Genomic DNA, 22,679 nt, shown 5'->3' with positions numbered 1-22,679 from the left:
CATCAGAAAATACCAATAAGGAGACAACAGAACTGAACAACACTACAGAACCAAACAGACCAAACAGATATATATAGAACTTTGCATGAACAGTAGAATAATACACATACTTCTCAAGTACACACTGAAAGTTCTGCAAGATTATATTAGCTCACAAAACAGGTCATAAAAATTTCCAACAAATGAAAGCATCACAAGTTCAAACCCCTAAATGTAAGAGCTAAAACTGTAAAACCCATAGAAGAAAATATATGGAAAAAAGCTCTTTGACATGAGTCTTTGCAATATGACACCAAAAGCAGAGACAATAAAATAAAAAATAAACAAATGTGACTACATCTAACTAAATAAGGCAACCTACAGAGTGGTAGACAATACTTGTAAACCATACATCTGATAAGGAACTAATATCTAAAATATACAATGAACTCATTAACAAAAAAATGGAACACAAAAAAACAATAAATAACCCAATAAAAATAGGCAAAGTACCTGAAAATATGTTTTACCAAAGGAGATATATTCTCCCCTGTAACTCAAACAGTAAGGATCTGCCTGCAACACAAGATATCCACCTTCAATCCCTGGATCAGGAAGATCCTCTGGAGAAGGGAATGATACTCCACTCCAGTATTCTTGCGTGGAGAATATAATGGACAGGGGAGCCTGGGATACAGTGTGGGATGACAAAGAGTCAGATATGACTGAGTGACTTAAGCAAAAGAAGACATACAGATGGTCAGCAGACACATGAAAAACTGCTCAACATAACTATCAGTTCAGTTCAGTCACTCAGTCATGTCTGACTCTTTGTGACCCCATGGATTGCAGTACGCCAGGCCTTCCTGTCTATCACCAACTCAGGAGCTTGCTCAGATTCATGTCCATCGAGTCAGTGATGCCATCCAACCATCTCATCCTCTGTCGTTCCCTTCTCCTCCCGCCTTCAAACTCTCCCAGCATCACGGTCTTTTCCAGTGAGTCAGGTGAACATCAGGTGGCCATAATATTGGAGCTTCAGCTTCAGCATCAGTCCTTCCAATGAATATTCAGGACTGATTTCTTTTAGGATTGACTGGTTTGATCTCCTTGCAGTCCAAAGGACTCTCAAGAGTCTTCTCCAACACCACAGTTCAAAAGCATCAATTCTTCAGTGCTCAGCTTTCTTTACAGCCCAACTCAAACATCCATACATGACTACTGGAAAAACCATAGCTCTGACTAGATGGACTTTTGTTGGCAAAGTAAGATCTCTGCTTTTTAGTCTAGGTTGGTCATAGCTTTTCTTCCAAGGAACAGGCGTGTTGTAATTTCATGGCTGCAATCACCAGCTGCAGTGATTTTGGAGCCCAAGAAAATAAAGTCTCTCTCTGTTTCCACTGTTTCCCCATCTATTTGCCATGAAGTGATGGGACTGGATGTCATGATCTTCATTTTTTAATATTGAGTTTTAGGCCAGCTTTTTCACTCTCCTTTGTCACTTTCATCAAGAGGTTCTTCAGTTCCTCTTCACTTTCTGACATAAGAGTGGTATCTTCTGTGTGTGCGAGGTTATTGATATTTCTCCTGGCAATCTTGATTCCAGCTTGTGCTTCATCCAGTCTGGCATTTCACTTAATGTACTTTGCATATAAGTTAAATAACCAGGGTGACAATATACAGCCTTGATGTATTCCTTTCTCAATTTGGAATCTGTCTGTTGTTCCATGTCTCTTTCTAACTGTTGCTTCTTGACCTGCATACAGATTTCTCAGGAGGCAGGTAATTCCCATGTCTTTAAGAATTTTCCACAGTTTGTTGTGATCTACACAAAGGCTTTGACGTAATCAATAAAGCAGAAGTAGACATTTTTCTGGAATTCTCTTGTGTTTTTTTTTGGATGATCCAGAGGATGTTGGCAATTTGATCTCTGCTTCCTCTGTCTTTTCTAAATCCATCGTGAACATCTGGAAGTTCACGGCTCACATACTATGGAAGCCTGGCTTGGAGAACTTTGAGCATTACTTTGCTAGCATGTGAGATGAGTGCAATTGTGCAGTAGTTTGAACGTCCTTTGGCATTGCACTTCTTTTGGATTGGAATGAAAACTGACCTTTTCCAGTCCTGTGGCCACTGCTGAGTTTTCCAAATTTGCTGGCATATTGAGTACAGCACTTTCACAGCATCATCTTTTAGGATCTGAAATAGCTGAAGTGGAATTCCATCAACTCCACTAGCTTTGTTCATAGTGATGCTTCCTAAGACCCACTTGACTTCACATTCCAGGATGGAATGGCTCCAGGTGAGTGATCACACCATTGTGGTTATCTGGGTCATTGAGATCTTTTTTGTATAGTTCTTCTGTATATTCTTGCCACCTCTTCTTAATATCTTCTGCATCTGTTGGGTCCATAATGTTCCTATCCTTTATTGTGGCCATCTTTTCATGAAATATTCCCTTGGTATCTCTAATTTTCTTGAAGAGATCTCTAGTCTTTCCCATTCTATTGTTTTCCTCTATTTCTTTGCATTGATCACTGAGGAAGGCTTTCTTATCTCTCCTTGGTATTCTTTGGAACTATGCATTCAGATGAGTATATCTTTCCTTTTCTCCTTTGCTTTAGCTTCTCTTCTTTTCTCAGTTATTTGTAAGGCCTCCTCAGACAACCATTTTGCCTTTTTGTATTTCTTCTTCTTGGGGATGGTCCTTAATCATTGCCTCCTGTACAATGTCCCAGACCTCCATCCATAGGTCTTCAGGCACTCTATTAGATCTAATCCCTTGAATCTATTTGTTACTTCCACTGTATAATCATAAGGGAATTGATTTAGGTCATACTTGAATGGCCTAGTGGTTTCCCCTACTTTCTTCAATTTAAGTTTGAATGTTGCAATAATGAGTTCATGATCTGAGCCACAGTCAGCTCCCGGTCTTATTTTTGCTGACTGTATAAAGCTCCATCTTTTGCTGCAAAGAATATAATCAATCTGATTTCGGTATTGACCATCCAGTGATGTCCATGTGTAGAGTTGTCTTTGTGTTGTTGGAAGAGGGTATTTGCTATGACCAGTGCATTCTCTTGGCAAAACTGTTAGCTTTTTCCCTGCTTCATTTTGTACTCCAAGGCCAAATTTGCCTGTTACTCCAAGTATTTCTTGACTTCCTACTTTTGCATTCCAGTTCCCTGAGATGAAAAGGACATCTTTTTTGGGTGCTAGTTCTAGAGGTCTTGTAGGTATTCATAGAACCACTGAACTTCAGCTTCTTCAGAACTACTGATTGGGGCATAGACTTGGATTACTGTGATATTGATTGGTTTGCCTTGGAAACAAACAGAGACCATTCTGTCATTTTTGAGATTACACCCAAGTACTGCATTTCAGACTCTTTGTTGACTATGATGGCTACTCCATTTCCTCTAAGGGATTCTTGCCTGCAGTAGTAGATACAATGTTCATCTGAATTAAATACGCCCATTCCAGTCCATTTTAGTTCACTGATTCCTAAAATTCGATGTTTACTCTTGCTCTCTCCTGCTTGACCACTTCTAATTTACCTTGATTCATGGCACTAATATTCCAGGTTCCTATGCAATATTGCTCTTTACAGCATCAGACTTTACTTCCATCACCAGTCACATCCACAGCTGGATGTTGTTTTTGCTTTGGCTCCATCTCTTCATTCTGGAGTTATTATTAGGGAAACATAAATCAAAACCACAATGACATATCACCTCACACATGTTTTAATGGCTGCTATCAAAAACATAAGAGAATAAGTGTTGGCAAGGATGTAGAGCAAAGAGAACACTTGCACACTTTTAATGGACATATAAACTCGTATAGCCATTATGGAAAACAGTACGGAGATTCCTCAACAAATTAAGAATAGAGCCACCATATGATTCAACAATCCCATATCTGGCTACAAACCCAAAGGAAATAAATCACTATCTTGAAGGGATATCTGAACCCTCATGTTCACTGCAGTAAAATCTGTAATAGCTAAGATAAGGAAACAGTCCTAGTGTACATCAATGGAAGAATAAAGAAAAAATATGTATGTATATAATATTAACATATTATACAGTATATGTAACATATTTATCTATAATAGACATTTAGGTGAAATAAAATTTAATATAGTGATTTATATTCTATTTATTTACATATATGTATATTTATTTAAATAAATATGTGTTAAACAAAGTTAACTGATTTAAATTTATTTATTTAAAATATATAACATTTATGTACAATGGATTATTCAATTTTAAAAAAGAATATTTTGTCATTTAACATCTACATGAAGCTGGAGGACACTATGCTAAGTGCAATAAGACAACTCACAAACATAAATACTACATAATCTTACTTATATGTGGAATCTAAGAAAGTCAAACTCATAAAAGCAGAGAGTAGAATGGTGGTTGCAAGAGCTGAGAGGATGGGGAAATGAAAAGGTGTTGGTAAGGGTATAAAAGTTCAGTTATACAGGATGCATAAGTTCTGGAGATCTAATGTACAGCATGGTGACTGAAGCTAATAAAATTGTACTTGAAATTTTCCTAAGAAAGTTGATCTTAAGTGTTCTTACCACACACACACAAGGTAACATGAGGTAATAAAGTGTCAATGAACTTGACTGTGGTGATCATTTCACAAATATACACATATCACATCATCATATTATACTCCTTAAATATATATCATTTTAATTTGTCAAGTATACCTCAGTAAAGGTGAAAAAAATTTTTGAAAGTATCAAATTTTTTTAAAATAGTCTTTGACACATAGTAAAAACACAGTAAGCACTAGTTACCACATCATTACCATCATCACTTATAAATCAGAGAAAGTAAATAATGTTGGAGAGTTTAAAAAATACTCAAATGTAAGATGTTTCAAAAAGTAATTAATGCCATATGCTAGCAAGTTTCCTATATGTGTTTATATTTGAATCACTGGGTAGATTTTTAACATGAAAATGCTGATCCAATACTACCCTGATCCAAACTGAGTTTCACATTGAGAAATATTGGGCAGAGGGTGGGGGAACAAGTTATACTGCTGGGCCAGAACAGAAAAAATACATCTATGTCCTCACAGAGAGCTGTGGAAGTTGATTTATTTGCATAACATGAAGGATTGCTACAACCCACAATGCAGCCACAAAGACAGAACCCTGTTACTCAGGGTTATCAAGGCAAGAATGCTGATGTGGTTTGCCATCACCTTCTCCAGTAGACCAAATTTACACCTGATGCTTTTGAACTGTGGTGTTGGAGAAGACTCTTGAGAGTCCCTTGGACAGCAAGGAGATCAAACCAGTCAGTCCTAAAGGAAATTAATCCTGAATAATCATTGGAAGGGCTGATGCTGAAGCTGAAGCTCCAATACTTTGGCCACCTGATGCAAAAAGCTGACTCATTAGAAAAGACCCTGATGTTGGGAAAGATTGAGGGCAAGAGGAGAAGGGGACGACAGAGGATGAGATGGTTGGATGGCTCCAGGAGATGGTCAAAGACAGGGAAGCCTAGCATGCTGCAGTCCATGGGGTCACAAAGAGTCGGACATGACTGAGCAACTGCACAACACCACCACCTCTTAGGGTTGAAAGCATTCTAATCAATATACAGTCTAATTCAAGGACTCTGTAATTAGAGGCACACAAGAGAATCCTATTATTTTTGCAAATGTTTGCTTTAAACTTTCCCCATAGAAATAAATGTAAACTCATAAAAATTATGTGAGTGTTTCATACCTGCTAACTTGTTTCCTTGTGCAAAACCTCATGGGAGGTTTCTGCTTTCATCAGTGGATGGGCCCTGCCACCTGTAAATGCTCTGCTAATGCCAGTTCCAACCATCTCTGCTCAGTCTCCCAGGAGCCACGATTTCCCTGTACAGAGACAGTGTGACTGTGCATTGCACTGAACAATTCCCCACCTCCGACCTTTACCCACATAGCCACTCATTCTTTCACTCCACCCTCCTTGTAGCCAATGACCCCACAGAGTAAGGATTTCAGACCATGGCCTAAAACACAGTAGGCTGAAGGGACAACACCAGACTCTGGCATCACTGGTGAAGCTGACTATCAAAGAAAGATCTGTTTTAGTGTCCTAAGACCTTTTCAGCAAGGATAATGCAAACTTGCTAAAAATCAGAGGAGAAAGCAAAGGGAAGGTTAATGTTCAAGCTCAAAGAGGAGCTGGCTTCACTGAAAAGCTTTACACCACTTTAAGTTTCCTGCTGAAGACTTAACGGTATTAATTACATTTGTGCTCAAAGTATTAATACACAAACAAAAAGTCAGGTGGATGTTAGGTGTTAAGTAGATAGTAAAAGTTTCCTTTATTCTGGTTCCCTCACCTCTTTGAGATGGTGGTTTCAATGAGATCCTGAGCCAGCTACCAAAAATAGCACCAGACACACTGTTGTAGCCTGGTGGAGCAGAGACCAGAACCTGCCCCATGACTCGAGGGTAAGGCAAACTGCACCCTCGTGACTGTCCTAGTAAGCATGCCGAACGGGACATTCTTGGGGCTGGATGTGCTCGCTGCTCCACTTTACTGCCTACCCCTGCATCCATCCCCATGGAAACAAAACAAGATATTCCTGATCAACAGCAGAGCCTTAACTTCACTCCCTTTTTACGGTGTGCTAATCAAGCTCCCCAGTATAGCTGTTCCCTCATGTGACTTCTGCCAATAAAAGTGTGGGCCTTTCAGCCCACTTTGTCCTCCTGCCATGGAGAGCAGGAGGGTCCCCTGACTTCCCACTTGCCAAATTATATATGTCTGTTTTTTTATTATGTGCTCACCCCCGTTTCAGGTCTTTCTCACCCATTGTGCTAAACCAACACAACTAAATTCTGATCGAAAGGGTGGGAATGAAATAAAATAAACTAAATAAACCTATCTCCACTCTTGGCAGTTTCATGAAATACATCAATAGCAGGTCATGGTGACACCTGGAAAGGGACCAGGCAGAGGCCTAATGAAGAGGCTGACCCCTCCAGTCCTATGAGAGAAGCATGACCCTGTCCAGGATGAAGTCTGGGAGAACAGCCACTGCCCACAGAGCTGACCACACGGCAGCCTGACCAGCCACCAAAGTGATGGCCCCTCACACCCTGCTCAGCTGACTGAAGCCCAAGTGTCATGATTGTGGTCACCGTTCCTTTCCTGCAAGGAAGTGGTAAACGCATCAAGTAACCTGTGGTCTCAATTCCACATACTGTTAAAAATACAATTTCTAGACCGTCTTATGGGCCCTCTTTCCTGAAACTGACCTTCCTAAGAACACATGCTCTGATAAAGATGCTGGGCAAGCGGCTGTGCTGGTTCCCCTTTCACAATCACCCTTCTCCTTGCTACAAAACAAGGCGCACCTCCCACTCATTCCTACTCTTATAGGCTGTACTGGTCTAGAACTGAAAATTGTTCAGGTATCTGTCTAAGGCCACTGCACATACAGGTATCAACTCCGTTAAAGAGAAATTACTCTGACACATGTTAAAATGTTAAGAAAGACTTTATTCAAGACTATGACCCCAGGGGAGAGTGTGATGGAGCTGAATCCCAAAATCAACAAGGACAAGTTGGGGGTTTATAGTCAGGGAGCAGAGTGAGGGAGTCAGGGGATGGAAAATCACTAGCAAGGGGAGGGGCATTCTTGCTAAGCTGACTCAAGAGAATTCTTGCCGAAGGCAGGGCAAAGTCATTGGATATCAAGGGTAGAGGGATAACTTAGCAAGATTTTTGCCAAATGGGGGTCAATGCAGACCAATGTGCAAGGCCAAGGAGACGGCTAGTCAAAAAGACAGCTCAAAAGAACCTCGCTGAAGTTCCATCAAGGAGATTACCCTCATCCATGCACACTTTATACCTCAGGTGTTCTCAAATATTTCGCTTTTAATTAAATTGAAAAACGGCCTGATCATAATTTACTATGAGGTTTGGGCACATTACTCAGAAGAAGGACAACATGAAACTTCTTCCATTTCTACCAGTGATACATGACCTAAATGAAAAAAAACAAAACAAAACAAACAAAAAAAAAACCCTCATCCACCTCACTCAGAAATGTATTGCCAATAAATGTTTACTGTTTAATAATGTTTTTCTGTTTAATATTTAGTTTGTAATATATTTATATTGTTTCAATCAAATGGATAGTAATAGCTGTAATAATAACTCTTTAATCTTTCAATGATTTTTCTGAGGAAATGTTTCAAAAATTAACTCAAGATATATATTTTCACTATAAAAATGGATATCAGAAACAGACTATTAAGCATAGATTTCACTAGAATAAAGTTCTGTGGGGGAAGTAGAATGGAAACAGAAGATTAAAGAGAAAAGCATATGATATAAAATTTCCAAATGTTATAAGATGAACTTGTTTGTTTATTTTTAAAGGAATTATAAGACACAACCTAGAAGTTGAGAATTGTTTTATTCAGCAGATATACTGAGGACGTAAGCCCTGGAGATAGGTCCTCAGGTAGCTGAAAGACTGTTCCAAAGAGGTAAGGGAGGAGCCAAAACATGTAGTTAAGAGTATTAAAAGATTACGGCTAAAGAAAACCAAGCATCTTGGGGCTTCCCTGGTGGACCAGTGGTTAAGACTCTGTGCTCCCAATGCAGGGGGCCCGAGTTCAACCTCTGATCAGAGAACTAGATCCCACCTGCCACTACTAAAGATCTCGCAGGCTGCAACAAAGACACTGCATAAATAAATATTTTTTTAAAAAGAAAAAATGGCATCTCAAGTTAATGACTTTACTACTTTTCTAAGTATAAGAAGATGCAAGTGTCTAGGTTCTTTGAAATCCTCCCTTTGCTATGCATTTTAACTATTTAGGGACAGTATCCTGTTTTTCTCTATCCTATATCCCCTTAGGGTGCACAGTCTGGGAGGCAGCAGTAGCTGCTGGCTTAGAAGCCACAACATCCTTTGTTTATTGATACCGCAGGTGACATTCTTCCTCCACAATAATCTGTATCAAATTGCTACTGGTATTTTTTTTTTTTTGGTTGTACTAGGTCCTCAAGGCGTGCACAGGCTTTCTCTAGTTGTGGTGAGCAAGGGCTACTCTTTTAGTTGTTGTGTGTGGATTTCCCACTGTGGGAGCCTCTCTTGTTGCAGAAACCACTACTCAAGAAACCAAGTACCACACTCAGAGAGTTGGATAACTCAGGTTTACTAGGCCAGCGGGCCCAGAGGAGTTAACACTCTAAGCTCTGAGCCCCAAACAAAGGGGTTACAGAGTTTTTATAGACAGATTATAGTGGGCAACACTGGCTGTTAATAGGCTGGTTTAAACTGAAGGGTTTCGCATGTGCGGAACAGCAGTCAGAATGGGGAGGGGGATGCCTGACCTTTACACAGACAGGCATGATTAAGCAGGTTTGCATGGGCCAGGCGATTGCAAAGAGCAGGACAAGGGCAAGAGAGATAAGCTCCAGTTTGTAGTATTAAGTCCTCACTTTCTGAGACTACATGACCTACGTGATCCAGACTACAAGAAGCAAGCTGAGTTACAGAGGCAGAAAGAGCAGGAGGTTATGGAAAACTTTAATTTTTCCTCTTTGTAGGCACACAGGGTTCAGTAGTTATGGCACACGGGCTTCGCTGCACTGCAGCACATGGGATCTTCCCAGACCAGGTATCGAACCGGTCTCCCTGCACTGGCAAGCAGATTCCTAACCACGGAATCACCAGGGAAGTCCTGGCTACTGGCATTTAAATTTCACTGTATACAACGAATGCTATTCTAGTTTAATTTTAAATAGCTAACTTTCACAATAGACAAGAGATCAAATCCATTCAACTCATTGAATCCAATTCATTAGTCATTTAAAATCTGTAATAAAAGACCTCATGTCAAATTAAAAAATATGTGCAGGTGTATATAGTTTCTGAAAGTTCCTTCAGTCTCAGTCAGTTCAGTCACTCAGTCGTGTCTGACTCTTTGAGACCCCATGAATTGCAGCACGCCAGGACTCCCTGTCTATCACCATCTCTCAGAGTTCACTCAGACTCCCGTCCATCGAGTCAGTGATGCCATCCAGCCATCTCATCCTCTGTCGTCCCCTTCTCCTCCTTCCCCCCAATCCCTCCCAACGTCAGAGTCTTTTCCAATGAGTCAACTCTTCACATGAGGTGGCCAAAGTACTGGAGTTTCAGCTTCAGCATCATTCCTTCCAAAGAAATCCCAGGGCTGATCTCCTTCAGAATGGACTGGTTGGATCTCCTTGCAGTCCAAGGGACTCTCAAGAGTCTTCTCCAACACCACAGTTCAAAAGCATCATTTCTTCAGCACTCAGCTTTCTTTACAGTCCAATTCTCACATCCATACATGACCACAGGAAAAACCATAGCCTTGACTAGACGGACCTTTGTTGGCAAAGTAATGTCTCTGCTTTTGAATATGCTATCTAGGTTGGTCATAACTTTCCTCCCAAGGAGTAAGTGTCTTTTAATTTCATGGCTGCAGTCACCATCTGCAGTGATTTTGGAGCCCAAAACAATAAAGTCTGACACTGTTTCTACTGTTTCCCCATCTATTTCCCATGAAGTGATGGGACTGGATGCCATGATCTTCGTTTTCTGAATGTTGAGCTTTAAGCCATCTTTTTCACTCTCCTCTTTCACTTTCATCAAGAGGCTTTTTAGCTCCTCTTCACTTTCTGCCATAAGGGCGGTGTCATCTGCATATCTGAGGTTATTGATATTTCTCCCGGCAATCTTGATTCCAGCTTAGGCTTCTTCCAGCCCAGCATTTCTCATGATGTACTCTGCATAGAAGTTAAATAAGCAGGGTGACAATATACAGCCTTGATGTACTCCTTTTCCTATTTGGAACCAGTCTGTTGTTCCATGTCCAGTTCTAACTGTTGCTTCCTGACCTGCATACAGGTTTCTCCAGAGGCAGGTCAGATGGCCTGGTATTCCCATCTCTTTCAGAATTTTCCACAATTTATTGTGATCCACACAGTCAAAGGCTTTGGCATGGTCAATAAAGTAGAAATAGATGTTTTTCTGGAACTCTCTTGCTTTTTCCATGATCCAGCAGATGTTGGCAATTTGATCTCTGGTTCCTCTGCCTTTTCTAAAACCAGCTTGAACATCTGGAAGTTCACGGTTCATGTATTGCTGAAGTCTGGCTTGGAGAATTTTGAGCATTACTTTACTAGCATGTGAGATGAGTGCAATTGTGTGGTAGTTTGAGCATTCTTTGGCATTGCCTTCCTTTGGGATTGGAATGAACACTGACCTTTTCCAGTCCTGTGGCCACTGCTGAGTTTTCCAAATTTGCTGGCATATTGAGTGCAACACTTTCACAGCATCATCTTTCAGGATTTGAAATAGCTTAACTGGAATTCCATCACCTCCACTAGCTTTGTTCATAGTGATGCTTTCTAAGACCCACTTGACTTCACATTCCAGGATGTCTGGCTCTAGGTGAGTGATTACACCATCGTGATTATCTTGGTTGAGAAGATCTTTTTTGTATAGTTCTTCTGTGTATTCTTGCCACCTCTTCTTAATATCTTCTGCTTCCGTTAGGTCCATTCCATTTCTGTCCTTTATCAAGCCCATCTTTGCATGATGTTCCCTTGGTGTCTCTAATTTTCTTGAAGAGATCTCTAGTCTTTCCCATTTAAGAGAGTACAAAAACAAAAACTTTGACACTCTCTGAGCTAGAGAAAAATGGTCAGGTGGAAAGTGATGCGAAATTAGTTAAAAAAAAAAAAAAAGAACAAAAGAAAGAAGCCAAGGTTCCTGAAAAGAATCCTGAATTGCTTGAAATATATAATGTCAGTAGAGAGCAGCTGAGTTTGCGAGACTTTAACTAAAGGCAGAGACCCTGCAGCAGTGCAAGAATGATGGGGCTATGGGCCTTTTCAAACACCCCACACTCTTCCCATCCCCACTTCTCATCCTGGCTTCTTTTCTAACTAAGGTAACAAGCTGGGCTTCCCAGCTGGCACAGTGGTGAAGAATCTGCCTGCCAGTGCAGGAGATACAAGAGTCATGGGTTCAATCCCAGGGTCAGGAAGATTCCTTGGAGTATGAAATGGCAACCCACTCCAGTATTCTTGTCTCGAAAATTCCATGGACAGAGAAGCCTGGCTTGCTACAGTCCATGGGGCTGCAAAGAGTCGGACATGACTGAGTGCGTGCACGTGCACACACACACACACACATACACACACACACACATACACACACACACACACAGAAACAAGGTACTACAAGTAGGAACTTTCAGAAACCCTCACAAACACACTCCCACTCTCCCCACCCGCACTGTCTCCAGGAAGTGATAGTTTGATTCTTTCGAAAAAACTGTCACAATTTACAAAACACCAAGAGACCAAGACAAGCTAAAGAGCAAAATGGTTTTACTCATCTTTACTTCCCAGTCCCGGTGTGACCTATATGGATGCTGACTTCTGCTCCTCCACCCAAACAGTATAGAAGGGGGAAAAGAACATTTATTTGCACTCTTTCATTGCTTTACCCAGGGCAACAATGAAGAGCCAAAGATGACAATAATCACAATCTTCCTTTCACTTTTTTTGAACAGTTGGGACAATGGAGAATGACATCGTTTTGATGGCATCATTGATCCAATGGACATGAGTTTGAGCAAACTCCAGAAGATGGTGAACGACAGGACGGCATGCTGCAGTCCATGGGGTCGCAAAGAGTCAGACATGGTTGAGAGACTGGACAACATCAACAAAAAGGCAAGAAAGCACAATTTTTAAACAAAAACGTATTTGGGGGTCTTCCTATGTGGCTCAGTAAAGAATCTGCCTTCCAGTGCAGGAGATGTGGGTCTGATCCCTGATCTGGCAAGGTTCCACGTCTCAGAGCAACTAGACCAGTGCTCCATAAGTACTGACCCCGTGCTCTAAAGCCTGGGAGCCACAACTAGCAAGCCCATGTGCCCTAGAGCCCGTGCTCTGCAACCAGAGAAGCCACCTCAATGAGACATCTGCACACCACAACTAGAGAGTAGTCCCACTGACCAAAATTAAAGAAAAGCACATGCAGCAACAAACACCCAGTACATCCAAAAATAAATAAATAAAAGTACACATCCTTTTAGAAAAGGTATTTTTTGGAACCCTCTCTCCATTTTGGCAGGGAACCTGGGCAAAGAACCTTGCTTAGAAACAAGTGATGATATTCACAATCTGCTGGTCTATCCTGCGTGGAGAGCTAAATTTCAAGTGGTGAATTTTCCCAGAGCTTCCCTCTGGGAAAGCTGGGGCACTTCTTTTCTTATAGGTGACTCAATTGAGTTGATGAGAATCTACGTAATTCACTCAAAAGCCTGCCAGACAATAGACAAAGAGCTGAGATTCCACAACACGTCTCTGAATGTTCACATCCCCTAAAAACCATGTTGAAATCCCAAAGCCAGGGTGGTGGCATTAGGAGGTGGGAACACTCAGAATGTGATTAGATCACAGTCCAGAGCCCTCATGAATGGGATAGATGCTCTTATAAAAGAGACTCCACAGAGACTGTTTACCCCTTCTACCATGTGAAGATACAGACAGAAGTACCAGCTGTGAACCAGGAAGAGAGTCCTCACCAGAAATGGACCTTGCCGATGTCCTGACTGACTTGCCAGCCTCCAGAACTTTTGTTGTTTATAAACCACCCAGTAGGTAGTATTCTGTATATTGTTATAGCAGCTCAAATGGATTAAGACAACATCTAAACAACTATCACATGTCTTCTGTGCTTCAAGTACATAACTGCTCATTTTCAAACCTAGTTTATAAGATAGTACTTCTTTATTCTGGTCTGAGGATATTGTGCTCTTCAAGAACCTTGAAGTATGCAGATGCACTTCTTGAAAAAACATGTATTTCATATTCATTGCCTCTCTGTATTCACTGACTGCTTGACTCATTAACCCCAACCAGCAAAGGTCACCATGTCCAACTCACCAAGCACAACGGCTTTGCATAAAGCTCTCAACTGCTCTGCAGCATGAGCACAAAATAACTTCCAAATTTAGATATCTTGCTGGAGTTCTAGACTTTCATTTGTTGGCTCTTTCCTCACCAAGGAAACACTTCAAAGCACTGCATATTTAAAGCTAAATTCTGACTTTTTAAAATTAAGGACATCAGTATTCTCCGAGTCAAAATCTCAATCATCTACTTCAACCCAGGTAAGAGTCTCCATCTTTGACTTGGCTCAGTTCAATATTGTTAATACTCGATTGGAAAAGCTGAAAATGGTATGCTAATGAAATCTGTATATGGCACAAAACTATAAAGGACACCTGATTTTAAAAAACAGTATTCAAACAGGCTTAAGAAGATGAGGTGAAAGAAGTAACATAAAATATAATTAGAATGAATATATAGTCCTCAATTCAGGTTTTAAATATTATATTAAACACTCTACAACTGTTATGAGGATTTGTGGGTTACCACCAGCTGATGTTAAAAATATTTAAGTGTCACTGCAAAGTCAAGGTGAATCTCTTGGGTTATTTTATCTGCATATTGAAAAGGTCTAAACAAGGGCTGTGACAGTGCCAGTGAGAGCACATCTACAGAACAGGGTGTCCTTATTGTTCAAACAAGTCTTAGTGGGGAAGAGATGGGAGTCAAGCCAAAGGCTGCATGACAAAATGCACACAACACTGAACTCATTCCTTCTAAAAAGTGCACCAACACCCCAGCCCACTTAACAAGAGCAGCTCCATAAGCAACCTCCCATGCCAGGATCATAGGCAAGTAAGTACAACACCAGTAACACACAGATGGGCGGCAAAGTAACCTTGCAGATCTTGACGCAGATCTTAAAAAGATATACCAAGCCTATGGAAGAGACAAAAAAAGTCTGGCAGGTACCTGTTAATAATGACCCTGCTGCTGCTGCTGCTAAGTCCCTTCAGTCATGTCCGACTCTGTACGACCCCGCAGATGCTCAAAACAGAATGATATTAATCAAAAAAGACCAAGAGAAGATGGAGATGGCCCTCCCGCCCCCACCTGGAGATGGTGGGATTATTACTCAAGCAAGTAATTCTGGAAAAATAGAAAAAACTCTTAATATGATCATGCCACTGACTTCCAAAGTCAAGTGAGGACTATGCTATTATGCGTCACAGACTTTTACCAGAAAAATAATTCCTCCCCTCACCCATTGATTCAATTCTAAAAATGAGTACTTGGAATAAAATTAACTTATTTTATAATCTGGGCTTTGCTTTTTCCAAATTAAGCTAAATCAAACTTCTTTCCCAGTATGAAACTTTGAACCCTGTTTTATTCACTCTTGAGTGGTCTTTTTCTCATTTCAGTTTAGTCACTCACTTCAGTGCCCGCCTCTTTGAGACCCCACGGAGCCGCAGCTTCCCTGTCCATCACCAAATTCCATCACCAAGTCCCAGAGCTTGCTCACACTCACATCCACTGAGTCGGTGATGCCATCCAACCATCTCATCCTCTGTCGTCCTGTTTTCCTCCTGCTCTCAATCTTTCCCAGCATCAGGGTCTTTTCCAAAGAGTCAGTTCTTCACATCTGGTGGCCAAAGTATTGGAGCTTCAGCTTCAGCATCAGTCCTTTCAGTGAATATTCAGGTCCGATTTCCTTTAAATTCACTGGCTGGATCTCCTTGCAGTCCAAGGGACTCTCAAGAATCTTCTCCAACACCACAGATCAAAACCATCAATTCTTCAGCACTCCACTTTCTTTATGGTCCTACTCTCACATCCATACATGACTACTGGAAAAGCCATAGCTTTGACTAGATGGACTTTTGTCAGCAAAGTAATGTCCCTGCTTTTTAATATGCTGTCTAGGTTGGTTATACCTTTTCTTCCAAGGAGCAAGCACCTTTTAATTTCAGGGCTGCAGTCACCATCTGCAGTGATTTTGGAGCCCAAGAAAATAGTCTCTCACTGTTTCCACTGTTTCCCCATCTATTTGCCATGAAGCGATGGGACAGAATGCAATGATCTTCGTTTTTTGCATGTTGAGCTTTAATGCAGCTTTTTCACTTTCCTCTTGCACTTTCATCAACAGGCTCTTTAGTTCCTCTTCACTTTCTGCCATAAGGGTGGTGTCATCCGCATATCTGAGGTTATTGATATTTTTCATGGCAATCTTTCACATCCAGCCCAGCATTGGACATAATGTACTCTGCATAGACGTTAAATAAGCAAGGTGACAATATACAGTTTTGACATACTCCTTTCCCAGTTTGGAATCATTCCATTGTTCCATGTCTGATTCTAACAGTTGTTTCTTGACCTGCATACAGATTTCTCAGGAGGCATATTAGGTGGTCTGGTATTCCCATCTCTTGAAGAATTTTCCACAGTTTACTGTGATCCACAGAGTCAAAGGCTTTAGCATAGTCAATAAAGCAGAAGTAGACATTTTTCTGGAACTCTCTTGCTTTTTTGATGATCCAACGGATGTTGGCAATTTGATCTCTCATTCCTTTGCCTTTTCTGTATCCAGCTTGAACATCTGGAATTTCTTGGTTCACATACTGTTGAAGGCTAGCTTGGAGAATTTTCAGCATTACTTTGCTAGCATGTGAGAAAAATGCAATTGTGCAGTAGTTTGAACATTCTTTGGCATTGCCTTTCTTTGGGATTGGAATGAAAACTGACCTTTTCCAGTCCTGTGGCCACTGATTTTTCCCAAATTTGCTGGCATATTGAATGCAGCATTTTCACAGCATCATCTTTTTGGATCTGAAATAGCTCAGCTAGAATTCCGTCACCTCCACTAGCTTTGTTCGTAGTGATGTTTCCTAAGACCCACTTGACTTCACACTCCAGAATGTCTGGCTCTAAGTAAGTGATCACACCATCGTGGTTATCTGGGTCATTGAGATCTTTTTTGTGTAGTTCTTCTGTGTATTCTTGCCACCTCTTCTTAATATCTTCTGCGTCTGTTGGGTCCATACTGTTCCTATCCTTTATTGTACCTGTCTTCTCATGAAATGTTCCCTTGGCATCTCTAATTTTCTTGAAGAGATCTCTAGTCTTTCCCATTCTATTGTTTTCTTCTATTTCTTTGCATTGATCACTGAGGAAGGCTTTCTTATCTCTCTTGCTATTCTTTGGAACTTTGTATTTAAATGGATATATCTTTTCTTTTCTCCTTTGCCTTTCCCTTTCACTTTTCTTCTTTTCTCAGCTATTTGTAAGGCCTCCTCAGACAACCATTTTGTCTTTTTGAGTTTCTTCTTCTTGGGGATGGTTTTGATTACTGCCTCCCATACAACGTTACGAACCTCCATCCATAGTTCTTCAGGCACTCTGTCTATCAGATCTAATCCCTTGAATCTATTTGTCACTTCCACTGTATAATCATAAGGGATTTGATTTAGGTCATATCTGAATGCTATAGTGATTTTCCCTACTTTCTTCAATTTAAGTCTGAATTTTGCAATAAGGAGTTCATGATCTGAGCCACAGGCAGCTCCTGGTCTTGTTTTTGCTGACTGTATAGAGCTTCTTCATCTTTGGCTGAAAAGAATATAATCAATCTGATTTCAGTGTTGACCATATAGTGATGTCCATGTGTAGAGTCATCTCTTGTGCTGTTGGAAGAGGGTGTTTGCTATGACCAGTGCATTCTCTTGGCAAAATTCTGTTAGCCTTTGCCCTTTTTTATTTTGTACTCCAAGGCCAAACTTCACTTTGTACTCCAAGGTCTTTTTCTACGACCAGTTTTTCAGTGATAATTTCCTAAGCACTGTCCATCCAGTTTGGCAGTTTTCGAAGAGTAGCTGTGAGGATGATGAGATGATTCAAAACCATGTCTTGTGAGAAATGACAGAAGGAAATGAAACCTAGAGAAAAACACATGGAGACCAACATAGCTGTGTTCAATTGACGGGCTGTCATTGTGATTATATTTCTTCTGAAAAGCACAAGGATACAGAACTAGGACCAGGTAGAAACAATGCAGACATTTCTACTTAATATAACAGAAAACTTTAACAACTAAAATTATCCAAAATATTGATAAGGCAACGGCCTTAGAGATAGTGAGTTTCCACCTCCACAGGTGTTCACTTAATGATTAGTTCTTTGTATGATTAGCACACAAAGACCCTTCAGAGTCATAGCTAATACATTACCTTCCCTTCTCCTACTGAAGTTGTATTCAGCTCCCTCCTTCAGGGTCATTACCCATGGTTTTCACTTGTTCAAATATTTATGGAATCCCTACTGTATGCCAGGCACTGTTCCAGGAGTTTGGGATATTTCAGTTAACACAAGTGAATCAAAACCTTTGTCTTTATAATGTGTAGATTGTGGGAAGTAAATTCCATCATATTTTGAAGTGAATAAATACAGAGAAAGGAGGGAATTGTTTAGGTTAGAGCCAGTGTGCTGAGAAGAGATTTAGGTTGGAATTTTACATAGAGTCGTCAAGGTAGGCCTCATCAAGAGGGTGACATCTGAGAGGTCTCATTGAGAGGATAAATTTAGGTTCTAAGAGAATGACTTGCCAGCCCATGGCTAAATAATCCAGTGGCCACTAGCTTAATCGATATACTTCTAGAGTACTGCCATCCAGCTGGTCTTCACAAGTTTGCACAAGTCAAAGAATGCAAGATTAACTAGGGCCCCAGAGTCTGCGCCCAGAGCCCCAGGTCCTCTTCATACACCAGGAGCCAGTTCCCGCAGTTCCGAGTAGAGTCCTTCCCACCAGGTTCATCTGCCACTGCCACCTCTCACCCTCATCACCGAGCCTCCAGGGAGCTTCCAGAGATAACAAACTCCCTACAGTCTTCTCTTTCATTCAAACTGCATGTTGCTGAGGGACAGCTGCACTGGTTTATTTCAGAAAATTGGCATCCAGGGGCTGCCACATTCACTGCAATTCCAGGGTACAAAAAACAGATGGCATGAGACAAAAAATTTGTCAAGACTAATTTCAAGACTCCTGGGTGTCAAAATACAATGGACTTGGAAAAATACTCAGTAATCCTGTTAATTTCCCTGGTTTCAAGAGACAATGTTCCTTTCCAACTGTCTCTAAGGGAAGACCACTCCTTTTTCTAGCCCAAGAAGGGATGTTCTTTGGCCAGAATAACTTTGAAACACATGGCAGCCTCACTTAAAGGTTTCCAGCTTTTCGTCCAGGGGAGGATCAGAAAGATACTGATGCCAGTCTCTTGAATAAAGTAACATAGTACAGAGTTTTTTCCCTTTCGAATGGATGCTTACAGAGTCCCCAGCCCTGGCATGGGGGTAATTTTATATTGAATCATATACTACACATTTCTGGGCTCATTTCAGCAAGGACAGAACCCAGAACAAATACTACTCAGTATGTAACAAAGTGTCAACAACCTGACCTCTAGAAAGAGATTGCAGTGATATCCAGAAAACCACACAGTCTGACCAAAGCCTGTGTGCACATATGCTCAGCACCTAATGACTCCCCAGGTTCTACTAAGGCATAATTAGCTTTGAAACTGCTTTTCTTTTTCAGTTTCTAAGGTGCTTCTGCAGCCCAGTGAAGGCCACCGGGAATTAATTCACCAGAGTTACTAGGAGACAGCTCACACCATCACTCTTCCTGCAGGCCTTGTTAGCAGGGCCTTCCAGAAACCAGAGAACAGAAGAAAAACACAGAACTTTAGAATTTCATGACCCACAAAGAGCTTTGGGATTCCCCTATTCTGTGACCTCCCCCATGGCCTATGTTCCTGGGATCTACAAGGCTGGCATAGAGTGGGGAGGAGAAAAGATGTAACAAGGGTCCTCACTGGTTTCCCATGCAGTTCACAGGCAAGTCCAAGTTGACGGAAAGAAAAGGTCACTTCAGTAATGAGCTCCCTGAAGCCTCCCTGGGGAAGGGATAATGCCACCCCCAGCGGGTCAGACACGACTGAAGTGACTTAGCAGCAGTAGCAGCAGCCTGTTTCTACTAACAGCCGTGCCTGGGCTTTCGGGTGAGCACATACTGGGGCTTCCAGGACAGTCCTGCTGCTGCCTAACTGTGCAGACATGACTGCTAACAGTCCCCACCTTCACTCTCCAGTGTCATAGCTTGGATGCTAAATTATATGGTCCCCTAAGGAAATGTAACTGAGTTCCTAAAGGGAATTTTGTTGGCTTACCCATTTCACGAGACAATACCTCTCCAAGTCCACCACTGGCCTCAGGACAGACCTGTACAAATTCTCTCCATGTCTCTGTGTCCCGCAGTGGGAGAGGCAGCAACACAGCACCGGGTGGTCGGGCCACTGCTAGTGCTGACATCTCAAGCCCTCACACATCACAGCAGTGAGACTGTGGACAAGCTCTTTGCCATCTCCCATTTGAAACAAAAAAGGGAATGAAAGTAATTGATAAGAAGATTAATGAGTTAATATTTGTCAAATGCTTAGAACAATCCCTGACACACGGTAGGCACTCTGTGTTTGCTAATTAAAAAACAAACATTCAGTCTAGCTCTCTAACAGGTAAGTGAATTTCTCTTTAAGGATGTGAAGCAGCTGGAGGAAATCCCTTCTTAAACCGCTTTTAGATACTCTCCCTGCTCAAGGACTTCTTCCAAACACACTTCCCCCACCCTCGCCCCAAGCAACCCAGAGTGACTCTGGCTTGGAAAACGATCCCAGAGGGCAAAAAGGCTGCCAGGTGGTTTATGGTCAACTACACTACAACCACAATGAAACCAGCGCAAGCAGAACAAAGAAACAAAGAGGAGAATCCCAGGTTGCAGCTGGCTGTCAGGCTTCCCAACATCTCCCTTAATTGTCTTATACTCTCAAATTGAAAACAGCTCTTTGCTTCCACGTACTCAGCAACAGAAACTGTACATTTAAGTATGTGATTCAGGACTTCTAAAGCATCAAAAATGTCCTGATAACCAATATTAAATGAAATTCAGAGCAACACACTAAAGATTAAAACATCTCAGATACATAACTCATGCGTTAAGATTCCATGTGATAAATTAGAAAGAAATTTCATTAATGCCGCAGATAGACACCCCTCTACCACAAACAAAATAGCTTCTTGGGACAATCATGTAAAAATGGGCTACACTGCATCATCCCATGAAAACAAAAATTACCAACCATCTAGATATTCGACTTTGTGAAAGCATCAATTCAGTTATTTAAATTTTAGTGTAAATTATTTCACCAAGTGCTGATTTTTAAGTTGGGGGGGATTGCACGTGTAACTACAGATGCATGCCTTTTTATGTGAACAGTGGTGTCAGATTCACTTCTCCATTATCTGTCTGGTGATCACGGAAAGGATGTTATTTCTAAGGTCATAAAATTCCAAATAACCGAAGACAACGCAAGTGGAGGCAGTGGAGGGCACTCCACGAAAATTTTAACTGCTAAGCCAGGACACAGGAACAAAAACAGGAAGTCTTGCTATGGTGGCGCCTGGCACAAGAAACTTTTCCATCAATCTTTCTTGCAGGAGAGCTAAGGCTCTCCCTCCCAACATTTTGTAACTTGTATTTTTTACAAGCGAAGAAAACCAAGGAGTCATTTCCAGAGATGTACTACCTAAAATAGAAAACGTAAGATACTCATCATCCATTTACTTAGACTTCATTAATAAAAATTCCCTTTAAAATAATGAAGCCAAGCAAGGAATGGAACAAGCCTTAATCCACACTGCACCCCAGCACCTACCCGCCAGCTCACATTTTAAATAATCCATTTTATCAAGAAGGCGGTGACCCCATCCGAGGGCGCCCCTTTCCAGCGGTGGGCAGTCGAGGTATCCTCGAGGTTGCGGTTACCGGCGCTTCCTTCTTAGTCGCTTCAACAAGTCCCGGGTCTCGGCGCCAAAAGGCCACACCCACCACCCCATCTCTTCGGAGGTTTTCTCTCGCATCTGAAGACTCTGCGCTCCATTTTCACAAGCGAGGACTTCTGCTCTGTCCCGCCATTTAACTCGTGCTTCCGTGACGTTTCCCACAACCACGCATCCGCGCGGTCGCACCTGGACCCGGCGGCGCCCTAGCCCCAAGCCCCAAGCCGCTGGGCGCCTGGAATCTCCGCCCGCACCGCACCCGAGACCCTCACCCAGACCAGAGCCGAGGCCCCGGGCTGTGAACCAGCGCACAGCACGCAAAGGGTGCTCCTGAGTCCTCTCTACTCGCGAGAATCGATAAATGCGGGGCGGGGGGACTGAGGGCCATCAGAAGAGCGGGGAGGGCTCAGGCGACACTGTCACCAGGGCCCAGAGCCTTCCGCACCGGGGCTCTTGCGGGTCGGTGAGCCTTTGGCTCTCGCCCCTCGGCCCCCAGGGCTCCTGAGGACGCTCGGTGCTGCTCCCGCTTACCCCGCCCGGCCCGGCCCTACCTCCACCAGCAGCCCGAGCAGCAGTGCCGCCACTTTCCAGGCCAGGCGGTCCATGGCTGCACGTCCTCCTGGTCACAGGCGCAGGTCAGTAGCACGTCCCCTGCGAGGCGGCCAGCGGGCTGGCGGGAGGGATCCCAGCCTGGGGACCCCGAGGCACGAGCGGGCGAGCGGGGACCCGGGAGCCGCTCCGCCCTCGCCGCGCTCCGCCCCCGGCTCGCGCGCCCGGGCTCGCGCGCCCCCGGCTCAGCTAAGGAGTGTCAAGGGTCCTCCCCTTCAGAGTGCACGCGCCGGGAGCCAGGAGACGAGTCGCGCGGCAGGGCGACTGGAGGGAA

General features: G+C 42.4%; 1 protein-coding gene across 1 annotated transcript in view; it reads right to left on the bottom strand.

Annotated features, from left to right (window-relative positions):
* Positions 1-22,401, bottom strand: part of VOPP1 (VOPP1 WW domain binding protein) — a 170,291-nt gene extending 147,890 nt beyond the window's left edge. The window contains exon 1 of the mRNA XM_068983090.1: positions 22,348-22,401. Coding sequence (XP_068839191.1) covers positions 22,348-22,401 — 54 coding nt within the window. The remainder of the gene's footprint in view (positions 1-22,347) is intronic.
* Positions 22,402-22,679: the final 278 nt, after the last annotated feature.

The sequence above is a fragment of the Capricornis sumatraensis genome, chromosome 10, assembly GCF_032405125.1.
Source record: "Capricornis sumatraensis isolate serow.1 chromosome 10, serow.2, whole genome shotgun sequence".
Taxonomy (NCBI): domain Eukaryota; kingdom Metazoa; phylum Chordata; class Mammalia; order Artiodactyla; family Bovidae; genus Capricornis; species Capricornis sumatraensis.
This window is presented reverse-complemented; position numbering and strand designations above follow the sequence as displayed.